General features: G+C 32.6%; 1 protein-coding gene across 1 annotated transcript in view; it reads right to left on the minus strand.

Annotated features, from left to right (window-relative positions):
- The window catches only part of LOC129224742 (protein turtle homolog B-like), a 236,816-nt gene that overhangs the window by 21,427 nt on the left and 191,649 nt on the right, over positions 1 to 23,740 (minus strand). The window contains exons 6-7 of the mRNA XM_054859291.1: positions 20,605 to 20,895; positions 10,932 to 11,219 (exon numbers count right to left, since the gene is read on the minus strand). Of these exons, the coding sequence (XP_054715266.1) occupies positions 10,932 to 11,219; positions 20,605 to 20,895 (579 nt within the window). The remainder of the gene's footprint in view (positions 1 to 10,931; positions 11,220 to 20,604; positions 20,896 to 23,740) is intronic.

Below are 23,740 nucleotides of genomic sequence, written 5' to 3' on the forward strand. Positions count from 1 at the left end.
CATCGCTCACCCCTTAAAATTGTTCTTTGACCCAAAATAAATCAGCAGAATTTTTTTCAAATTTATAAAAAAATATTTAGGGGGCGCTACCACGTTTAAAAAATCGAATAAATAAACAATTTAAAAAAAACCCCTGAAATTATTAACGCATTGCAAATGCTACTATTTTGGATGAAGATTTGCTTTTTATGTCTTTTAAGCTATTTGGCTGTGTATACAATCGACATATAACCTCTACTTGACTGTCTGTCCAGCAGTGTGTGGACTGTGTAGCCTGTCTGTCTGAGCTTGCTTTGCTTGTTGCAACGCGCTCGCTAGCCCCTCCCTCTTCCCACGCCATTCAGTCTGCACTCCAGTCTCACTCATATCAGTTGTGTATTGAGTATCCTGTTTCAATATTTAAAATTAACTCTCTTTTATCAGTCTGTATTACCAGCTCATTTTTATTCGTTATAAAACTATGTTCATTTTTGGTTTGTGTTATTTTTTTTTAAAGTTAGGTTAGATTAACTCTCTTTGACTATTTTTCAGGATGGCTAAATGTGGTACTCAGGCTGTTTTGACAAGAAAGAAAACTGAAATATGGTTAATAGGTCCAGTTGCCTCTCAATTTAATGAAACAAAACTACCAACCATCAGGGAGGCCCTTTCCGTCCTTTTTCATTACAAACAAGAACAAAACCAGACAATTAAGGAATCTACTTATTCTACAGTGAATGATATTCTGCTAATCTGGGATAAAGCTAGAATACCTACTAGGCAAAAGATTTATGTCGTACAGAAGCTGGAAAAAATATTCAACGAATGGCAAAATTTGAAAAAGAATAATTAAAATAAAGCATAGAGGTCAGAGAGTTTGAAACAACGTGAAACCCAATGGCAAGATAAAATCGATGCATTATTTGACATAGCACATGCAAATGCTCTTGACATGATTCGAATAGATGAAGATCGACAGTTTTTAATAGCTCAACGTCAAGCAGGCCGTCCAGGAAAAATGGGTAGTGTTGACAAAAAACTTGCCAAAAAAGAGACTGAAATTGAGCTGAAAAAAGCTCGCTTGGAAATTCGACGGGAAAAGGAGTTACAACATATTAAAACTATGATAGATAAAAATCCAGCTGAGGACAATCTTACCGACAGTGATACTAACAGTGAAACAGAACTACCCGAAAAAACTGTGACATGTATGCCGGGGCGGGGGCATTCATCAAATTCTCTACCTAAAAAGAGGGGGAGAAAACAAATAGTCGGTGAAAAAGTTGCAGTAAGCTTGGATGTTACCAAGCTGAGTGATAGAAATGCAGCTTTGGTTCTCACATCTACCATTAAAGAGTTAGGATGTGATCCTGCCGATTACAGTGTTAACTATTCATCGATAAGGCGACAACGAATCAAAACACGACAGTCTTTGGCAGAAAATTTGAAAAAAGAGTTTTCTCCTGACGTTCCTTTAACTGTACACTGGGACGGAAAAATGCTAGAAGATATAAGTGGTCATAAAGTTGTTGATCGTCTTCCAATCCTTGTGTCTGGAGAAAATGTAGACCAACTCCTTAATGTACCGAAACTAGAATCTGGGTCAGGAGAATTGACAGCTACAGCGGTTTACGACACTGTTTTGTCCTGGGGACTATCGGATAAAGTTAAATCTTTGTGTTTTGATACGACAGCTGTCAACACAGGTTCTCGTAATGGTGCGTGCGTTCTAATTGAACAAAAATTTGACAAAAAAATGCTCTGGTTAGCATGTCGCCATCACGTTCTAGAGATCATGCTGGAAACTATAGTAGTTTCTGGACTAGGACCTTCAACAGGCCCTGAAATCTTATTGTTCAAAAGATTCAAAAATGTCTGGTCAGAAATGAAACTCCAAGACTTTCAGAGTGTAAAAACAGATCCATTAGGCTATGGTATTGTGAAAAATCTTGCACCAGAAATCGTTGAGTTTTCAAAGGATCAGCTGAAACAATACCAACCCCGAGATGACTACAGAGAGCTTCTTGAGCTCAGTATAATTTTTCTAGGAGATGTTCCAGAGAAGGGAGTATCCTTTAAAGCGCCTGGAGGAATGCATAGAGCTAGATGGATGGCAAAGGCTATTTATTCGTTGAAAATTTATCTCTTCAGAGGCCAGTTCAACATTACTAAGCGAGAAGAGCATGGAATCAGGGATATATGTATTTTCACAGTTGTGATATATATAAAGAATTGGTTTCAATCAGCTGTAGCCAACTACGCTCCTCTAAATGATCTCAATCTTTTGAAAGATTTGGTAAACTACAAAACAGTGAACGAAATCTTTGCTGACAAGGCGTTGAAGAAAATAAAGAATCATCTCTGGTATCTGTCTGAAACACTGGTTGGCCTAGCTTTTTTTGATGAACGTGTCTCAGATGAAACCAAAACTCAAATGGTGAGTGCTTTACAAAATGATGGACAGAAACATTTGAAAAAAAGAACTACCGTTGACCTAGAAGTCATATCTACAAAACGTTTGGACAACTTTGTCACGTCCAACACCATGGACTTTTTCAGAACTCTTGAACTTGATACAAATTTTTTAAGAAATCCAGTTCAAACATGGAAACAAGATGAAGTCTTCAAGAAGAATTAGGCTACTGTTAAGTCTTTAAGAGTTGTGAACGACATTGCTGAGCGGGGATTAGCTCTCATCGAAGAGTTCAACAAACTTATTACTGCTCAGGAAGAACAGAAACAGTTCCTGTTACTTGTAGTGAAAAATTTCAGGAAGCAATTTCCAGACAGAAACAAACAAACATTGATTAAAATGTAGTTTCAAAGCTGTGTTTTTGAAAGTATCATAAACATTAAACAATCAAATAATTTAGCATGTAAGAATTATCTAAGTCTTACTGAATTTCGTCAAAGGTTGAATGAGAACAAATGTTATTGTTAATGGTATATTGTATATGTTATGTTAATGTATATTATTGTTGTCATACTTATCTATTATCTATGTAATACTATTTTCACATGTATTTTAAACCAAATTTTGATGAAAAGTTAACATGTCAAGATTATTATGTTTTAAAATAATAAAGGAAGTTGAAATCCAGTTTTGAGGTTTTTTTTTTGAAAACCCCATAAGTTTAACCAATGGTAGCAACCCCTAAATATTGATCAAAAATTCTGAAAAAAATTACACATTCTTCCTTAGGTACAAAGACTAAAATAAGGGGGTGAGCCAAAAGAAATCTGACAAAAAATTTTTATGGTAATGATAAGCATCACCCTAAATATATATATATATATATATATATATATATATATATATATATATATATATATATATATATATATATATATATATATATATATATATATATATATATATATATTTTTTTTTTTTTTTTTTTTTTTCATTGCTATTCAAGAAGAAATGCAAATGTTATACCATGTCATTAAAAAACACAATACAAAACCTCTAAGAATATGAAAAACCGCACTCTATGCACACATATAATTTTAAACCCTTGTCAACCGCTATATTTCCCCTCAAAAGGTGTTATTTACGGCGAGTGTAAAATGGTGTAAGTCACAAAATGCTGCTTTCATATCTCGGTGAATATTCTTTGTATTAAAGTCAAACGTTTTGTAATGGAATTACTTTTCAATGGAGATTATTACCCTGAAAATAAGTTAGGGGACCTAGGGACCATAAAAAGTTAAATTTTAAAATTTTTGACTAATTTTTATTGTTGCTTCAAACTTTCAAAATCTTATCTCTGCATCTGTTTTTGAACATTTTTGCAACAGGAAGTATGCATTTTGATCTAACGGTTGTGGCAAAAGAGGTCTTGCAGGTTAAACTGAAACACCCTGTATGTGCATATCTTACTTTCTGATTTTTTAGTTATGTTATCTAAATATACATTTAGGTGCTAAAATGTTTCACAGCATCACGTTTCTTTCGGAGAACTCTTTATTAATATATTTTCTATGTCTTTTTTTTTTTTTTTTTTTTGAAGTGATAGCTTCTTATAGGAGGGTACACCGATTTGTGACATAACGCGCGTAACGGTGCAACTCTCGTATGGCATTCCTTTCGTTCGCGCGTACGACAGAATTGCGCATGCTCGAGGAAATTTTGTTTCTTTATTTTTTGGGTCAGCTTTAAGTCTTAAGTCATAGTAGAAAAAGTAGTGGAACTAACAGAAAATGGATGATCATCGCAACACAACGCAATCTCCTAACGAAAGGTGAGTTTAATAATTAAATATAATACCAATAACATTGTAAACAGTTTAAAACATCATTTAATCTTTAAATTTATTTTCAAAACAAAAACATTTTTGCGATTAGTTATACTAAAAATATCTATTTTCATTTAGGTTTTTGAACTGTGATAAGGTGTACTTATTTTAAACGAACTTCATTCCCGCAGAATCTGCAACGCGGGGGTTATGGGCGGCCTAGAAAACAAAAAACAAAAAAAAAATAAACATTTAATTTGTGCTTCAGAGAATAAAATCTAAACTGACTTAAACTTTAAAATAATCACTCGTTAAAAAGTTAGTTATTTGGGGGGGGGGGGATCCAATAAAGTGTGCGGTTAGAGTCCCTGGTGATTTTTTGCAGAGGGGGGGGGGATATAGATCCTAGCCTGGTCGTAATAATACGCCAGTTTTATCGCTTCAGATTTATGCTTAAACTTATGATTTGTTTATGGTGATAACATTTATTTACAATTAACATTTTAAAACGGTATTAAATCTTTAAGTTTTATTTTAAAAACAAAAACAGTTTTGCGATTAGTTATACTAAAAATATCTCGCTTCATTTAGGGTTTTGAACTGTGAAAAAGTGTACATAATTAGAACAAACTACCGTATTGCCCCGCATTTCCCGGCATGCCGCAAAATATGAGGGTCACTAGATTTTCTTATTCCTTTCCGGCATGCCAGAAAAAACAAGGTCAAAAAAATCATAACGGAGATTTTAATGTTAATTTCGCTTCTGATCGAGCTAGAAATTTAGTATCGTTTCTACAATCCAAATTACAATTACAAATTATGAATAAGCCAGAAGAAGCCACTACAAGTCACGGAACTGTACTTGACGCAGTCTTTGCAAATTTTAGATAACATACAATGGAAAAATTTCGTTGCTTATTATAGCTACCATAAGCCAATTGTTAATTTCATAGGATTAAATAATGATAATAATTTAATCCTACGAAAGTTATCACTTCTGCCGAGCGTCCCGTGACGCACATTTTTTTTTCTTAAGTTTGGTTTCAGTATAGAGAGAGAGAAACGTGACAAAAAATCTGTATATTTGCAACTAAAAATCCACTTTGAAGTGAATATTTTTCCAATTAATAATAATAAAAATAAATTTGAATATAGGAACAAATATAAGTTTTATGTGTATTCTCGACTACATAACAACATGTGTTAAACTAGCACACATTTACCTTTACTTTTCTACTGTATATATTTTTTTTATTTAGTACTGTACATGTCATTAAAATTTGAATTGTTCCCAAAATTGATTTCTTTTTTCTAAAATTATTTTTAAACATTACTGCAAGTAATTGATTTCATAGAAAATTCGCTACATTTGTACATGTGTTACAATCGCACCCATTAAAATCTTATAAAATAATTTATTTTCGATTTAATATTGCAAATGTCATAAAAAATAATCGAAATAAAAATACAAAACTATTTTCGATAAAAATACGTATGATTATTATGGAGCCAGGCTGGAAGAAAAAAAGAGAACTATAAGGCTTAGAAATACTTTTAAAAATATAATTTGCTTCAAAAATAAGTTATTCTTCTTTTATTCCCTACTTTTGCCATTATTAAATTACTTTCTAAAGTGCTAGTTTTCTATCAAATTCAGAGACATAAAAAGATTAAAGAAGTCCTATTGAGGGGAAATAAACAGCATTTCAGCAAAAAGTTGTTATTCTTTTAGCATATTTGGAATAAAGTAAAATCGGCTAAAATATAAGCTCTAAGGCCGTTCTACTGGAAAATAAATAAGAACTTCCCTAAATACAACATATGCTGCCAAAATACGTTCCAACATATGTGGACATCATCCAAATGATATCACTTAAAGTAATGTGCAAGAATTACGCAAAAAAAGACTAAGAAAGAGAAGGAGATAACACAGAAAATGTCTTGCCGGAGAGAAAGAATATAGACTTATATTGGAAATTTAAACAATTCACTTAAATAAAGAAGACCCACGTTGAAGAAGAAGTATTTTTGGAAAAAATTATTTGTTTGATAAAATTGTACAAAAGCAAGGCATTAGTGGAAATAGGTACCATTAAAGTGATTGTGATTAATTTTGTTTCACAATTTTTCAAAATGTTTCTTTGATATTTTGATACTTTTTATTGCATTTAATAGTACAAAACAAACATTTAAACAAAATTTTCTAAAGTATTGCATATTTTTATACAGAAGAAAGAACTAATAGTATTAAAAATTACGCTAAATGTTTATTAGCTTTTTTCAAATTGGTTCTGCCCCCTCTGGTGAACTTGCAACCATTTGAAAAAATTGATGTAAGAAAAATAATTTTAACAATTGTGAAAGAAAAGTTTGAAAGAGATAAATGGCATTCATTATTTTTTTAAAACTTCCCACTTCTATTTCATAGCAGCAAAATAATTCTACAATTAGACATAATACAATTATCCAATAACAATGTAGGTTGAATGATATTGGTAACGTCTTATTATAACTGAAATATTGATCCAAAACAGGCTACTTAAAGGATTTTTGTTGTAGAATAACGTTCACACGGCCAATACGGAATAGGATTCTACATGCAATGCACCAATAAGCTGAAAATCGCAATTTTTGGTAATGTTTCTTGAAAAATATTGTGCATTGTATCTCCTTGAACTGAAAGGAAATTATGTTTTTAAAACATTCAATGAAATTATATTCTCATATTTTAAAAACAAGTTTTATAAAAACCTAGTACAGGTGTCCCTCGTATAACACGGTTAATTCGTTCCCTGTTGTATCGAAACCGTGTTATACGATACTTAGAAATAATGTAAATCAAATGATGTGTACCGTGTTGTATCGAAACCTAGTGTCATAAAAACATGTTAAAATATTAGAGTCATTGGAATTTAGCGTTTTTTAAGTTTGTGTTACTTCAGGCCTGAGAGCCCCAAAACAAATTACATGAACTTTTGCACTCGCCAAATACTCTAGGAGAAGTCATCTAGATCCCAACCTAAACTAAAAGCTACTGAAAGAGCCAACGTGAATCAAAGAGAAAAATATTTGTCTCTCAATTTAAAAAGTATACTGGTCAAATAGTGTGCATGTAAAATTAATACTATTGAAAAAATAAATTATTTAATAACTGGTTGTTTGACGTTTAAATCTCTACATAGTATAAAATGAAGTCTCAAAAAAGTCTTAGTTTGAACGCGCAAGTTTCGAGAACTACCCGAACGATTTCGCTGACATTTTTAGTTTGTTTCTTTAAGGCGGTCCAGGACATGTTTTGAAACTAGTATGTTGTGGCCATCACGAAACTTTCTTCTATCTCTTTCGTATAATTATGATCACTCCCCATGCTTGACAAGGTAGCAATATTTCCAAAAAAAACAACAAAAAAAAAAAAAAAAAACAAAAAACAAAATTACACGAGCTAAAACCTCACCACCATCCCATTTCCCGATTTATCTCAAAAGCAAAGCAAAGAATGAAAATTGAAAATTATTTTAAAAACCTTGCTTAAAATAATTACTAACATTTATTTGTTAACAAAACAAGATGGCAACAGTTAAAACGTTTAAATCATCGCGATTTTCTTCTCATTTTCCTACAATTAAAATCACGCGAATCACGCAGACGACAGTTTATAAAGATTTATCTTTCTTATTGTTGCAATTATAAAGCTATTTTTATTCACACAAAAAAAATCAGTCCCCCATGGAGTGATTGGCCTCCAAAATTGAATCAACGCCTGTTTACATAATGGATTGGCATTTATTCCAAATTTCATCCAGAATGTAGCATTACTTCTTGAGATATTGCACTCACAATGGAAAACAAAGAACGTTCGATTGCGCCCCCCCGCCTTTTCAACTATTGACTCACAAAAAAGATTCAGCTCTTATACCCTCTAAGGGCTACTTGTCGATAAATTTTTGTTTGATTCCGTGCATTATTTTTTGAGATACAGCAGTTACAATTGACGACAAAAAAGTTCTATAGCTCAACCCCCGTTTGAGCTATAGACACCAAAATTGAAGTAACTGTCTGTGATGAATCAGTACCTGTACCTGTTAAGGGCAACATATAAACCAAATTTTGTTTGATTCCGCCAGTTACTTCTTGGGGAACAGCAGGCAAGCATAACTCAATAAACGTCCCACTGCTCCACCCCTCTTGGAGGAATTCACGCCAAAAACCAATGGGCACAAGTTCACATAGGAACACAAATGTGTACCAAATTTCGTCCAATTTATGCGGTACCAAAAACTGGTCACACACATGCGGGACTCACACTCAAACGGACACGGACACACACGCACACAGACAGACAGACATTTTCCAAAAATGGTCGTAAAGGACTCAGCACACCTCAAAACATTCGAATCCGTCAAAATTCGAAATTCGAAAATTTACACGAATCCAATACTTTCTTCTATACATTAGATATAGAAGAAAGTAAAAACAATATTACGCAGTTTAGAGTTTTGGAATTTTTTGCACTGATTTAACATATACTTAATGACAAAAATATTTAAAAAAAATAATTAAAATTTAATTTGAATAAGAATTTTTATTTTTTTTTTCAAAAAGATGCATAAATATCTATGCTTTAATTTTTATTCTGTGATTAAAAAAAATTTCAAACAAAAAATATTTGAAGAAAAATTTCAAAAATTTCAAAGATACTTTTTAAAAAAATATTTTTTTGCAGAAAACGCTTTTTTTTTTAATTACAGAATAAAAATTAAAATAAACTGTTTGAAAAAGATATGCTCCAAATTTCATTACCTTATCTTTATCCGTTCTTGACATATAAGAATTTCAATGGCAAAACAAAAAAAAAGCAAAATGTGAAGATTTTGGTATCCCGGACCCCCTTAATACCGGAAAAGGTTTGCAGACCAGTATCAAAAAATTTCGAACACTATTACACATTTTTATACGCCTCAATCATCAATAAAACACTGATAAAAAAATTATAGGAAAAATTATTACAGTTTTTTTTTTATTACGAACGCAACCTAGTGGTTATAAAGTATGCAAATTTGCAGGCATATTTTTTAAGCACCCTTAAATTAAATAGTAAGCAGCATTCTGAATTTTGCACCAAAACATTTGAATGACAAAGTACATACGAGTATAAGCACGCACTATTATGCTGCTAATATATATGGGTGAACATTCTCCTTAAAATTAAAAACAGTTATATAGGAAACAACAGGGATAAAAAATATAAAGCTACAATTTTTGAGACATACCCATCCGACACACACTTACAAAAAATATTAATTAATTAATTAATTTTTTGTTATTATTTTTCTTTCATTTAGAAATATATTAAGAAAATTATGTTTAAATTCAACATTTTCATTAAGCAGACTATCGCCCATTGTGAAAAAGGAGCATTGTATGCACTAGCTAGTTTTAACGCAATCTTAACTGTAAGTTAATGACCAAAGCCGAACTTAGTAGCCGAACAAGCTTATCAGGGAACATCAGTCTGGAACAGCCACAACAGAGCATCAGTAGTACTGCTAGTAGTACTTTCAAAAGAATCCATCTTCAACTCCGTTATGACACTTCCAGAAAGATGATCGTTAACATGCAGGAAAATGTAGTATCTGGATGTCATAGGCTGCGGTTTGATGTACTCAATTTCCTTTCGTACGCAGACGCACTCGCCTTTCCTGCTTTATAGAGTTATACATCGACTTTACACTCCAGGGTCCCATGTACCTACCACTATTTGTGGCTAACCAGTTCAATGGAACCCTGACGAAAGCTCTGATTTTTTTGATCTAGAACAGCAGTCGAGCAATCCCTGGTCCGTCAACCCAGAGGTATCGTTTCACTGGGAGGACCACGAGTATATTTAACGTCCTCCCAGTCAGCATTAATGAAGATGGTGGAGCTTTGACCGGCCAGGATCGAACCCGGAACCCTCCGGTCACAAGTCCGATGCCTTGGCAAACAGGTCAACACGTCCCTTTTATTGAGTCATAGAAAATGCATCAAATGTGGCTCTCGTAAGCTAAACCATGATTTTGACAATATGTACTTTTTTTTAAGGAATTACGTGAAAAGGGGACGCATTATTTTTGCAAATTTGAGCTTTAGAACTTGAGTAAAACTACTGCAAAATTCACCCAACTCTACTCAGTATCAAATACGCTCAATCCCGGAAGCAGTAACAGCATGACGCTGCGACGTGCAAATTCTTGAGGAAAAAAGTTTTTTCACTTCCTCCACGAATGAGTTGAACTTACAGTTCAAAAAATATGCTTCAGACTGAATAAAAAGAAGTAAAAACAAAAAAGGCTATTTAAATAAGTACATTAGTCCTTAGTGGGTTAGAGGTCAAAATATGTTTCTCCCGAGACTATCTGCGCCGCAGTGTTTCGTTTATTTTAAGGCATTTTAGCTTACGTTTCATTTTTTTTAATTTAATGCCTTAGTCTCTGACATTTCTTGGTGATGATTTTTCATGCATACTGCGACTATTCTTTTGCTGGCTTACATTGCAAACTATTTTTTGGGTTTTGGCCTAAGTCGCTAAGCTGAAAAAAAAAAGAAACATTATTGGGACATACCTCGTACCCCAAACAAGAGGTAAACATTGTCAAGGTCATGCCTCAATTACTGAGAGCGACGCTATAATAAGTAAATTAAAACTGAAACTAACAATTAAGAACCGTAACTTACCGTCAGGTATTAGATGTACTACGCATGGTACCTTCTGTACTCCAGCTTCGTTTTTCCCCCAACACATAATTGTGCCATAATCACCAAGGAATTTTGGAGTGTAGTATAAAACGTTAAAAGTCCTTGGATGTCTTCGTTTTAAGTCAACGTTCCCTCTAAGTGTGTTGTTGAGAGACCACTGGAATGCTTTTGGTCTGGGATCAGCATCGACTTCACAAGTGATGTTGATTGACTCGCCTTGCATTACACTAAATGTTGCTACGTCACGATATCGGCAAACTGGAGAATCTGAAAAAAAATCATTTTTTAAAATATTTTATTTTTTTGTTAGTATTTAGAGAAGAAATATGTAACTAGAGTCTCCTCCCCAATTTGTGCGAAATGCATCACGTTCCATTTTTTATTATTTACTTGGGTCAGAATTTTTTATAGCCAGTTTGAAATCTTGGCAGACAAAGTAAGGCAAGTTGTAAGATAATTGGAATATAATGTAGTCTAAAAGCTATTACATATCACCTTTTATGTTTTTGTAGAGCTAAGTCAGAAATGCATCGAAATTTTAGTATATAGTCTTGTTTGGCACAAGAAATATTATCCGAAATATTAAATCAAACATCATTATCAATAAACTTGTTTTTACAAATACATGTTCTTGAAGAATCGATGATGTTTCAATTATTAGATTTTGCACAATTTACGCACAATTTAAAAAAAATCTACATCAAAATAGATAGACTGCAAGGATGTAAGGCGGACCGAACAGTGAACGAACATCACCTTGTAAATGAACAGCTCGTAATTTTTCGAGTAAGTAAGAACTTAAAATCTTTTTCTAAAACGAATTGGTAGATCTAACTTCCTTCTACGCATTTTTGGAAAGAACACTGCAATAAAATGCTATATTTGTCCACTGGTACTGGTGTTACTCACTGGGTCGGCGTGTACATCTAGAAGGATTAAACATATATCTAAGTATCTACACAAGCAGGATAACACAGGGTTTTCAGATCGTTTTCAATGCTTCCAGTCTCATTAATTTTCGAACACACATTGTACTTTAACCAAACCAAAATTTCTCGATACATTTTTTTCTAAATTTTCAGACAAAAATGTTCTTTAAAATATTCACTAGCTATGTGCAATTTGCTTAAACTGAATTTCAAAATTAACGTCTTATACATTTGTTTCAAGCAAACTGCTACAAAACAGTAATGTGGAAAGGTAAAAGACAGTACCTGCAAGTGTTTGATTTTATTTTTTGCATTTTTGTCATCTATGGTGAGCACACCAGTAGTGGCCAGTGCTTCAGTAGTGGCCGCTTCAAGGTTTGAAGCGCACTAGTAGTGGCCACAGTAGACTATTTTAAACTGTGTGTCAACAATATTAACTACCTCTCTTGAAACTCAATAAGCATAATTTTGCTCAACCTTCCCTTAATCGTCCCATTTTCTGAAAATGCCAGAATTTCAATTTGTTCAACTGTTCATCCATCCCCCCCCCAACCTCTAATTTGACCGAGAGAGTGGCTTCTCCAAAACCTGAAAATTTCAATTGTGGACATCTGGCATTCTCCCAACCGTATAATTTACATTCCTTACTTTTTAATTCAAATAACTAATGAATAAAATGGATTCAATGTGATATTAAGTTAAATTAAGTATTAATAACTTAATCATATTATAGTTTTTCATTTCTTTTTTCAAAGTATTTAAGTATTCTTAAAGTGGCCACTACTGAAGTTACAGGTGGGCAATGTCATTATTTTCAATGATCCGTTCATCAGAGGATCGTTCATTCTTTTGATCCGTTCATTCAGCTCGTTCATTTGAACGACTTCGTTGATTTAAAAAAGTTGCAGGTGAACTCTCTGCATGACATGCTCAAGTACATTCGATATGTTACATTAAATCAGCAATATTCTTTAAAGGAAAAATAACTAAAATATTATAAAAGTAATAAAATATTCCTATGAAAAATAAACAAACCTTTATTTGGGTTTAGATGCGCAAAAAAAGTTATGGTTCATTTTGTAAAATATTTCTCAGTTGCCAAATGGTAAGATATGTTTTCCACTTCAAAAATCGCAATTTTCATTTCAGCATGTCAAAAAAATTCAGTTTTTCAGTTTTGCTATACAAGAAAAATAAATTGTTTGTGACGTCTGAAATTTGAATTTTTCGTGAAATAGTGCACTAATTCTTAATAGAAATATCATATCTCCAAGTTTAATATGGTCATAGGTGAAAATAAAACAAAATAGGTGTCGAAACTGATCTTTTTTGTCCCCAAAACAAAAATGGAAGTTGATAGGAAAGTTATAGAAGACAAAAGATTGACAGAAAAGTGTCAAAGGTATTTTTAGAAAAAAGAACGGTCGTTCATTTTTTAGGTGAACGAACGGATCCATTCGTTTTAAAGATTCGTTCTTTTTGACCCGTTCGTTCGTGAACGACACATCCCTATCCTGAAGCAGTGGCCACAACTGGTGTGTTTATCTTATTGTAGTTTAGTTTAATTGTGAAAGTTTGCTTCTTTGGTTTCCACTGAAAATAAATCACGAAAAAATCTTCAAATTCAAACGCATCCCCATTTCTTGTATGAAGTACAAAGCGGGTTTCCCCAAATATCTCAAAATCTCATGTCTGAAGATACTGTACTTTACCTTCCCATTGTAGAGTAGCTGTAATTATGTTGCGGCATGACAAAAAAAAATATTATTCCAAAAGAGTGGATTAAAAACTGGTTGGGTTTCACCTTTCGTTATAATCTTACCTCATGATGAAAAAAAAAGTTTTAGTAATCTAGTACACATGAATGTTCCTTAGATTTTTTTAAATGATTAATACTGAAAATCGAAAACAGAGAAGGAAGTAAAAAATTAAATTCAATCACGCAAAACTTTCCATTAGTTATAATCCTTTAATTAGGGATTTAATTTTTTTTTTCTATCTCAACTTTCACTTATGCTATTATTACGCTAAAGCACAATCTATGAGAAAATAAAACATTCAACAACGGCAAACTCAGTAAGCGAATCTAGAAAAATATTTCCATTTCATTACCTTATAAGATTAAGCTTAATTAAGTGATGTTCACGGTGGTAATTATCTGGACTTTTTCGTTATTAGAAAAAGTAAAGGATTTTTCAAGTTATGCTGTTAAGTCGAGCTTCCAATGATAACGAGCGTCTATAATGTATTTGTTACTAATTTAGTAATAACACTGCTCTTCCGTTTTTTTTATGAGAAAATAATTATTCTTTATTCAAAATTCATGCAATGTTAGAAAATAAAAATTCAAGAGATTACCTATAAACTGTAGTGATTTATTTTAGTGAGACGCAAATTGCATTTCTTTTGCTAAGTATATAGAATTAAACAGATGAGTAAAAAATAAATTATTTCATAATACAATCTTATTTACAGCTATAATAACCTACTTATTATAACTTGAACGATTTGCAAAGGCTCTGAAAATAATTTATGTAGCAATATGTATGTATTTATTACTTAATGTTTTGAAAACGCCTTATTTGAGGTCCTTTTCTTTTGTTGTTTTTTAAAGCAACCTTCTTGTTAAAATTTAATGTAACTTTGAATTAGGTTTTATTTCCTATTTAAATTTTTTTTTCGGTGTCATTTCAGAAGCCAATTTGTATCCCCGTAGCAAAAAAGAAGGGGTAATAAGTATTAAAAGTGTGTATCAGTGTGTCTATTTGTGGCATCGTAGCTCCTAAGCTGATGAACCGATTTTGATAGTTCTTTTTTCGTTCAAAAGGTCACTTTATCAAAAATGTTCTTAGCTTGTCCTCGCTTTTGTATTATTTTAATTGCTGGAGACATTAATTAAAAACCGACTTAACGTTTTTCACAATTATGGTAGTGAAAACTTACCCGTACGTTAAAAATATTGGCTATAATTGAAAGAACGAAGTTTTCTGCGTTTGATATTTGTTTGGAACTTCCAAGTTATGTACAGTAGGAGCTATAATTTTGTTAAATAAATTATAAATGTAGTTCTAAGCCTTTATACGCGTGATTTGTAGCGGTTTTCATAGTCGGAAGATAAGGAGAAAAACTTCGATTGTTTAAAATTTCTATCTACTGTCAGTTCATATTTATTAACAATGCGTATTTTGACCCACGAAGTTCATCTTGATATGAGGTCGGCCTTCTGGGAAATGTTTTTTTGAATTTTAATTTAATATTAGTTTTGTTGTTGATTTGGGGTTTATGTTATTCTTCAATTTGTTTTTCTTTGCATCCTTAAAAAAAAGCGACACTAAATTCTCTATTTACTGGTTGTTTGTAAAGGTGTTCCCGTCTCTGTTATTTCGTCGGTTGGAGTAAGTTGGGTGTTGGGTGGAACAGGTCAGCGCTGCATTTATGCTGAAATAAAATGCGATAAATTATTTCTAGCATGTCCAGAATCAGCTTTGCTCTTGATCCTGTGTCCTACATCTACCGAGCAAGCTAGAAATAATTTTTTACATTCTATTTATGCATCAATGCAGCACTGTCCCATTCCTTCCAACTCTTTCTCAATTTTAACGGAGATTTCTTTAAAGAGGAAATCATTGTCTTGATTATATTTTCGCCGTAGACGACACTTTTTGAAGGAACAGTGCCATCATTCTGACGGAAATACCGCCCGTAACAGATTTTACACTCGGATAGTTGAATTGGGAAAAGCAAACTTTGAGGTCCTTATCCATATCCGCGGATCTTGATATCAATGATCCGGATTCGGATCCGGATCCGCGGATCTGCTTTTTTACGATCCGGCACATCACTAGTAACAACATATTCCAACATTAATATAGCACTATCATTTTAACGTGGGGTACTTAGGTTTTATAATGGAATTACTAGTTTATATACAGAATATGCTTTCAAAAACCATTAACCGTTTAACCGCCGAACTATTGACGGATGATCAAATTTGAGTAATTTTTTGAAATTATGTCTATTTATGTCTAGTAAATACAGAAATAAAATAAAATTTCCAGAAAAAAATTTTTTACTATGATTTTCAGTGTGTTCCATTTTTGGAACATTGGCGTTTTGCATGAAGTTTTTTTTTCAGAGAATTTTTTTAAACTAAGAGGTTTTGAATGCGGTTTTTATCTTAGCATACTTTATTGCGGAAAAAATAATATTTTAAATTGCATTTGTGTACATATCAGAATTCAGAAAATCCAATACTGAAATATCTAATGCCCATCATATGAAAGGAAGCGTTGCTGGTGAAGTCGTTTCTCGCAATGGAAACATTTCTTAGTCGTATTTTTTTGCACACCGCGCAACGTCCTTGGGATGCAAATACAATATAATGTCTGTCAGACATTCTTGACCGTTTATGTAAATGACAACGAGGCCCTGGAGGACTTTCCACTCGTACTTTTCTTCTTAGGAGGTGAGTTGTTATTTCTCTTCGGAACTCTAAATGCTTCATCTTGACTTCGTGTAAATCACAATGAAGTAACCAACTAGCTACAACTGAAATATTCAGCGCATTACTAAAAAGATTCCACCACCATTTTTTACTCCTCAAATGAGGTCTGTAGCTCCCTAAAAGTTTATCCAAGACGTCCACACCCCCCATTCCTTCATTGTATCTCTTGATAAGATGAGGTTGTGGCACATCTATCTTGCATTTCTGCGCATTTGAGTAACATTTTACAGATGCAAGTGTCTCATGTGTATAACAATTAGATGCTACTGTAACCACTGCATTATCTTTCCAGCTGCACATGTACACTGATCCATCAGATCGATAGTCAAAATTTCCGCGATCTTCTTTAGAAAGGGCTTTTTTGGATTTCCGTGGATAATGGCCAGTTCGGTTTTCACGAATTGTTCCTGTTGCTCGTACACTTTTTTTTGATAGCTGAGAAATTAAGTCATATGAAGTAAAAAAGTTATCAAAGTATACTTCATGCTTAGACGTGTCAGTCAAAACTGATAATAGATCATTTACAACTCTGGATCCTAATTGCAGATCAGGGGATCCTTCTTTTTTGCCTGAATAAATCTCCATGGAATATAAGTATCCACTTGAAGAGCACAGCATCCAAATTTTGAAGCCGAATCTTATTGGGTTTCATCTAATAAACATTTTACATGAATGCCGACCGTAGTAGGGAACCATAGATTCATCTATGCTTAATTTTTCATGAAATACAGCAAATTGTTGAGGGTTTTTACACTATTCTTCGTAAATAAGGAAAACTTTTCTTAGTTTGTCATTTTGTTTTAATTCATGGTTGTCCATCAAATGAATGTTGTTTTTTATTTTTCGAAAACGATTTTGAGGCATAACTGTTAGTACAATTGGCACAGATGTATCTTCTGCACTGGTCCAATACATATCTTCAGAAGGAACAGAATGGTACCCACTCAATAGCAACAAACCAAAAAATTGTAGGATTTCATCTCTGTCAACATCTATTCTTCCTCAGTGATATTGCCTAGTTCATCAGGGGGTAATTGGCATCTATCTACATCTGACAAATCCGAGTCTGACAATGTCTCTAAATAAGCCACAGCTTGTTCTACAGTAAGAAATCTTGTAGACATTTTTTAACATTTATGAACAGTTGGTATACGTCAAACAGAATTTCGTTTCGCCCGAAAACAAAGCTAGCGAATTATTGAACTGCATTTAAAATATGAAGAATAAAACTCTCACTAATATTATTTTTTATTATTACGTGACAATGCAGCTGTCCGAGCAGGTGTGGATTCGGAGCCATATAGTCCGTCAAACAGAAGACTGTTATTATTTTCTTTGCTAACGGAAACGTCATATCCTTTCAAAATATAAACTTACTTGGTTTTGCCAACATCTACATCAGAGTACATTCAAAATGAGAAAAAAAAAAGAAACATATATTACGAAAAATGAAATTTCCCCTTGGAAGTCGAACGATTTACTTCTTGGAAATTTGACTCCCTAAAAGCGCCAATGTTCCAAAATTGGAACATGCTATTTTGAAGGGGTACACCTTTCGGAAATATCATTGTACATTTCTACAAGCATTTTAAAATCATACATTGAAGTATTTTTCACGACTATAATAAATATCATCACATTTTCTGAAAAAACCAATTTTTGGTAAATTTTATAAGAAAAAGTTGCAAAAAGCTAAAAAAACACTCATCTTTGAAAAATCGCAATAAATAATTGAAAACATATAAACAATCAAGCAGGAAATCAAAAAATACTTTGAAATAAGACTAAACTGTGTTAAAAAAAACTTGTTTATTTTAACGTTATTTCTTGGGAAAATTTTCACTTAAATATGATGTTCCATTTTTGGAACATTGGCGGGTAAACGGTTAATGAAACTATTTTAAACCACAACTTGGATCCACAACAATTTGTTCCGCCTAATTTTATATTTCCGAGTTTTAGAATGTCTCTCCAGCGTTGAAGTTCATACGTCGAAGATCATCGAAAATAGTAAGCTTAAAAATTAAGCAGGGCTTAAATATAAAATTCATCGTGACATTAAAATTGCTTAGTAAAAACATATTTCATATCAAAGTTTTAAATTATGAAAGGAAATTTTTGGAGATAATTGCATGTCACATAATCAAAATTCTGGGTTGTACAAGGAGTTTTCAGAAGGTGTAAAGCATATTGAAAACGATAAACGCTGTGGTCGACTTGGCACAACAAACATTGATGAAAACATTGAAAATTAATAAAGTCTCTCGTAAAGTCTGGTGTTAAATTTTCTGGTTTGTAGTAGTTTGTCAAAATAAGTTTATACTTCCGACTATATATATTTATTACCAGACATTAGTCTATATTTTGTCAAATGATACACACGATGCACTCTCTGTTTAAAGATTATTGGTAGACAAATGCATTACTCTGCTGTAGTATCCACTGAACACACCACATCTTACACCATCCGTTTTCTGACGGTTAACAAAAGTAACAATGGGGTAGTTTCTAAAATTTTAAAAGTCATTTTTTCTGAAAGAGCGTGCTTAAAAATATAGGATCTGTCCATTTTTTAAATAAATTGTTTAAGTTTAATATTTTTAAAAAAAAATACTTAAATCGGTGCGCTTTCATTATTTACATTTCTTGCCAATGACATCCCAAATGAAGAAATGCCATTCTGTGTTGCCATTCAGCGAGCAAAATATTTAATTCGCATCTTTACTCACGTGTATTGGCAACGATATGCTTGATATCGCGTAGAGCGCAATTTTAATTCGCTTCTTGATTATCTTAACGTGGAAACGAGGTACAAAAATGCGAAAAATAGCATCATTTGTGACGTCATCAAGACCACGCCTTGTTTGAAAAATCGGACATTTAAAAAAAAAATAATTAAATTAACTGTTGGGAAAATGAAAGTATTTTCAGGGCCCATGTTATTATTTTTGCTTATTCCATCAATTTCAGTGACTTAAAGTACTACTTTTGACTGAAGGAAACAACCCCATTGAAAAAGGGAATTTTTTTTTTCGTGAGTTGAAAAGTTTTAGGCTAAACCAAGACGCAGCAAAATATTGTGAGTAGTGATACCTGCTGACGCGCAGCCCATCTTAAAGCAATGGACACTTCAAGCAGCAAAGTATCCAAAGACAGGAAACTATGGTGAAGGGAGATGAAATGTTTTCGTAAAATGTTTTCAATATTATATTCTTCAAGACTATCCCGTTTATTCAATTGTAACACCTCGTATATTATATTACTATGGAAGAACGAAATTAGAGGATACCAACAGTTACCAGGCGAATTAATTGGATGTCTTTACTACGTGAATATTAGCATTTATCAACGAATGTCGACATTTACCAGTGTTTTTACAATAACACACACATACATACACACACACGTATATATATATATATATATATATATATATATATATATGCGCGTGTGCGGGTGTGTATGATTGTAAAATAGGGAAATCAACCCGTAAATGCTGATATTTGCTTACATAGATATATATAAATGAAAATTTATCATATAAGCTTTGTGCAAGAATATGATTAAAGTGAAGAACCAACTAAAATAAGACATAATTTTGCATATCACGGCATAACATTTGCATGAATTTTTTAATAGAAAAAAAAAATAAATAAATAAATAAATGCCTTTTTTTTTCACTTTGACAATCTCTCACTATTTTGAAAGGGCGAAACTTCTAATCTTATCTTCTGTATTGTCCCTTAAAACGTTGAACAGGTATATTTTCTTGAGTTTTGGGAGTACAAAGTCAAGTTTTCTGCGACAGTATTAGTTTTCAATGGAGAATATTTCCATTGTTAGTTAAGTTAGGGAATATAAGTTATATTCCCTATATAAATATAAGTTAGGGAACCTTGGGTCAGTATAAAAATTTAAATTCGTATTTTTTCTCATGTTTATTTTCGCTTTAAACGTTCAGTATCTTAACTCTGCATCTAATTTTGAACATCTTTGCTGTTGGAAGTATGCATTTAGGACTAACGGTTGCAAGAATAGAGGTCTTGCTGGTTTAAATGGAACACCCTGTATATAAGCATGTGGGTGCGTGTGTGCGGATGTGTATGATTATAAAATGCTGAAATCCGCCGGTGAATGCTAATATTCGCCTTTATAGATATATAGGCGCTAAAGTCACGTAGTGAATTATCTTCAAATTGCGCTTAAATAAATATCTTACATTGCACATCAAGCTTTACGACATCACTCTCTCCTTCTCCCTCAGAATTAATAGCTCTGCATTTGTAAAATCCCCTGTCTTCTCTTCCTACTTTCTGAAGGATTAGCGACTGGTTGTCAATAAGAATTCCTTTAGAGATGTTACTGTGCATTTGGTAATTGTCTTTGAACCACATGATTTCTGTAGCGCTTGGATTAGCCTTGATGTTGCACTCGAAGTATACATTACTGTCTTCTTTGATGGCTGAGTGTTGATTGCTTGCTCCAAGCGCTAATTTCAGCTGAGGAGGATCTGAAATAGCAAAGTTAATTTTACACTACTAATGCAGCATAAGTAAAAATGTCGTTATCTGTAGTAAATAAGCTAAAGAAGATTTTTCAGAATTATAATTCAAATTTGTAAATAAAAAAAAAGCTGCAGCTGAAATATTGAGTATGATTTAAAGGAAACGTAATTTGAAAAATGTATTTCATAAATCATTTGAAAAATAAAGATCTACATTATTAAGAAATTTAGTTAGTTAGAGGCAAATTTGCTGCAAACAAACTTTGTAGGAAAAAGTTTTTGAAGACCATGCATAGAAAATATCTTTTAAATTTGAACGATTTTTCGTTAAATTTGAACAGTTTAAATACTTTAACGTCAGTGCCAACGTCGAAACTAAAAATCAATGTACATCCCGAACTTAAAGGCAGGTTTAAATCAAACAAAGTTTGATAGAAATACTCTTGATGACAAACTTCCGACTGCGACGACTATAATTTCAGGACAATCGACTCGGAAAACGACTCCTGTACCAGAAAATTAGTCGGATTTCGACTGCACGATCAGGGCCCGATTAAGATATCAATGGGTCCTAGGCTAAATACTTTTTTTGGGCTCCATGTATTCAAACTTCATAACTTTAGCCATTGATTGTTACGATTTTAGCCATAGTCTAAATTAATTTCAGTCATTTGGGGGCCCCTAAATATTGGGAGCCCTAGGCCACGGCCTAGTTTGCCTATTTAGTAATCAGACCCTGTCCACCACTCTGACTCCGTAGCTTTGGCAAAAATTTTGACACCGAGGTGAAATGACTGACTCTTAAAAATTTTTCTGACTTCTTGAATTAAAAATCTTCGACTCCTGACTCTGACTACCTAGCCCCAAAATGAGACTAACTCCGACTCCGCAGCCATGGTCTAATTATTGTTGATATGTTCTGTTTTTCTTTTTACTCTAAATTTTTAGTTTTAAGATAAAAACAAGCGCAGATGATTGCGTTTTTTTTTTCTTTATTTTTATTCTTAAACTAGTGATACCCGCACGGCTTTGCCCGTAATAGAAAAATCAAAAGGTCTTTTGGTTCAACTGTGTATTTACAAATAATGTATGGTGAATTTTCTCGCCAGTTGGCTTGTACCCATCTTATGATTCCACGTTATGATAATTTCGTATCTCGCCAATTGGCTTCTGCCCATGTTACGGTTCCACGTTATGATAATTTCGTAATTGACTCGTCTATCTTATGATATTTTTTTTCTGAAAATTGGAATAGAAAAAGAACCATATCGAATTTTCGAAAAATCGCTTCGAGGTGCACACCCCCATGCTACAAACTAACTTTGTGCCAAATTTCATGAAAATCGGCCGAACGGTCTAGGCGCTATGCGCGTCACAGACATCCTACGGATATCCTACAGACATCCTACAGACATCCAGACATCCTCCGGACAGAGAGACTTTCAGCTTTATTATTAGTAAAGAAGTGCATTTGTTCGGGTTTTTTTAATTATCTTTTGGCAACAGGGGAAAACACAAACATTATATGTACACATATTTTTTTGATATGATGCATTTAATTTAATGGGTTTATTATTTTTTATTCTTTGAAAGCGATTTATTATTATTTTTTTTGAATGGACAGTAATACATTAGTTGCTCTGTTTAAAAGGTGCTGCCACTGTATTTGTCAGTGTATTTAATTTTAAACCATCCATTTCTTTAGATGGGCGAGACATATTTTATTTCTAGAAATCAGCTTAAAATAGTAAAAAGTTGTATTCGGAATAACTTGTAATTTTAGCCAATTTTGAGAACATTAATCAAACACACTAAAAAGTCAATATTGGTATATGGGAAAGTAGGCTCGTTTAGTTCTGGACATAACTTCTTGTTCGGTATTATTTTTTAGGTTAAAATGAAGAACTGATATATAAATAATGTTTTCATTTTGTTCAAAACCATAGTATGATTTTTCAAAGGCGAATAGTCAACGTCTAAGTAACATTATCTGAGTTGCTGTTAGTTATTCCGTAAATTCCATGTAAATAGCCTTTGCATTATATGACACTTAAATTTTAGTTAAGTGCATAAAAAATCATTTTACTGTGACACGTTTAACAAAATTAACAGAAATAGTGAATAGAAAAATCCATTTCATAAAAATCCTTTTTTTAAACACGTTATTTGTCCAAACTTTACTTCATAAAGGCATTTTACTTAAATCCTTGCTGATATCAATTTACACTTAAAAAATGCCTTTTTGAAGTGTAAACACTTAAATACAAATTGGTTGAGTGAATTTATTGCTTGAAAGAATTTAAAGGTAGTTTAAAGATGCTTTATGAAAGTTTTATCCGACAAAACATTCCTTTTCTCTCACTTTCTTACCTGCATTGAGATCCTAGATAGAGTATAACTCAGTGATATACTTTTGCAAAATATAGTTTCAATTGTAAATACACAGTTTTTGTATGTTTAAAAATCGCCTTTTTGTCTTTTTTCAAACATTATTACCAAGTTTAAGCGTATATATACGTGATTGTGTGTTTGTATACTGAGGATGGTACTTTTGGTAAAATTTACAAGAATAAGATATACCTGAAAATAATTTCTCACCACTTGTATATAAAGCTTGTGTATATAAAGCTTTTCTGCAAATAACTTACAATTTTTTAAAATAAATATTTTATACATATTATGTTCAAATTAGTTTTAAATGTATGAAAAATTGATTGCTATAAAATACTATCGGTTAACCTATGCAGTGGCGTACGTAGCATGGATGACACCCGAGGCGGTAATTTGTGGTGTCACTCTCCCACCCTACAGACGCATAAGAAAAAAAAAGGATTTAAACATTAAATTCATG

Source organism: Uloborus diversus, chromosome 6, assembly GCF_026930045.1.
Source record: "Uloborus diversus isolate 005 chromosome 6, Udiv.v.3.1, whole genome shotgun sequence".
Classification (NCBI taxonomy): domain Eukaryota; kingdom Metazoa; phylum Arthropoda; class Arachnida; order Araneae; family Uloboridae; genus Uloborus; species Uloborus diversus.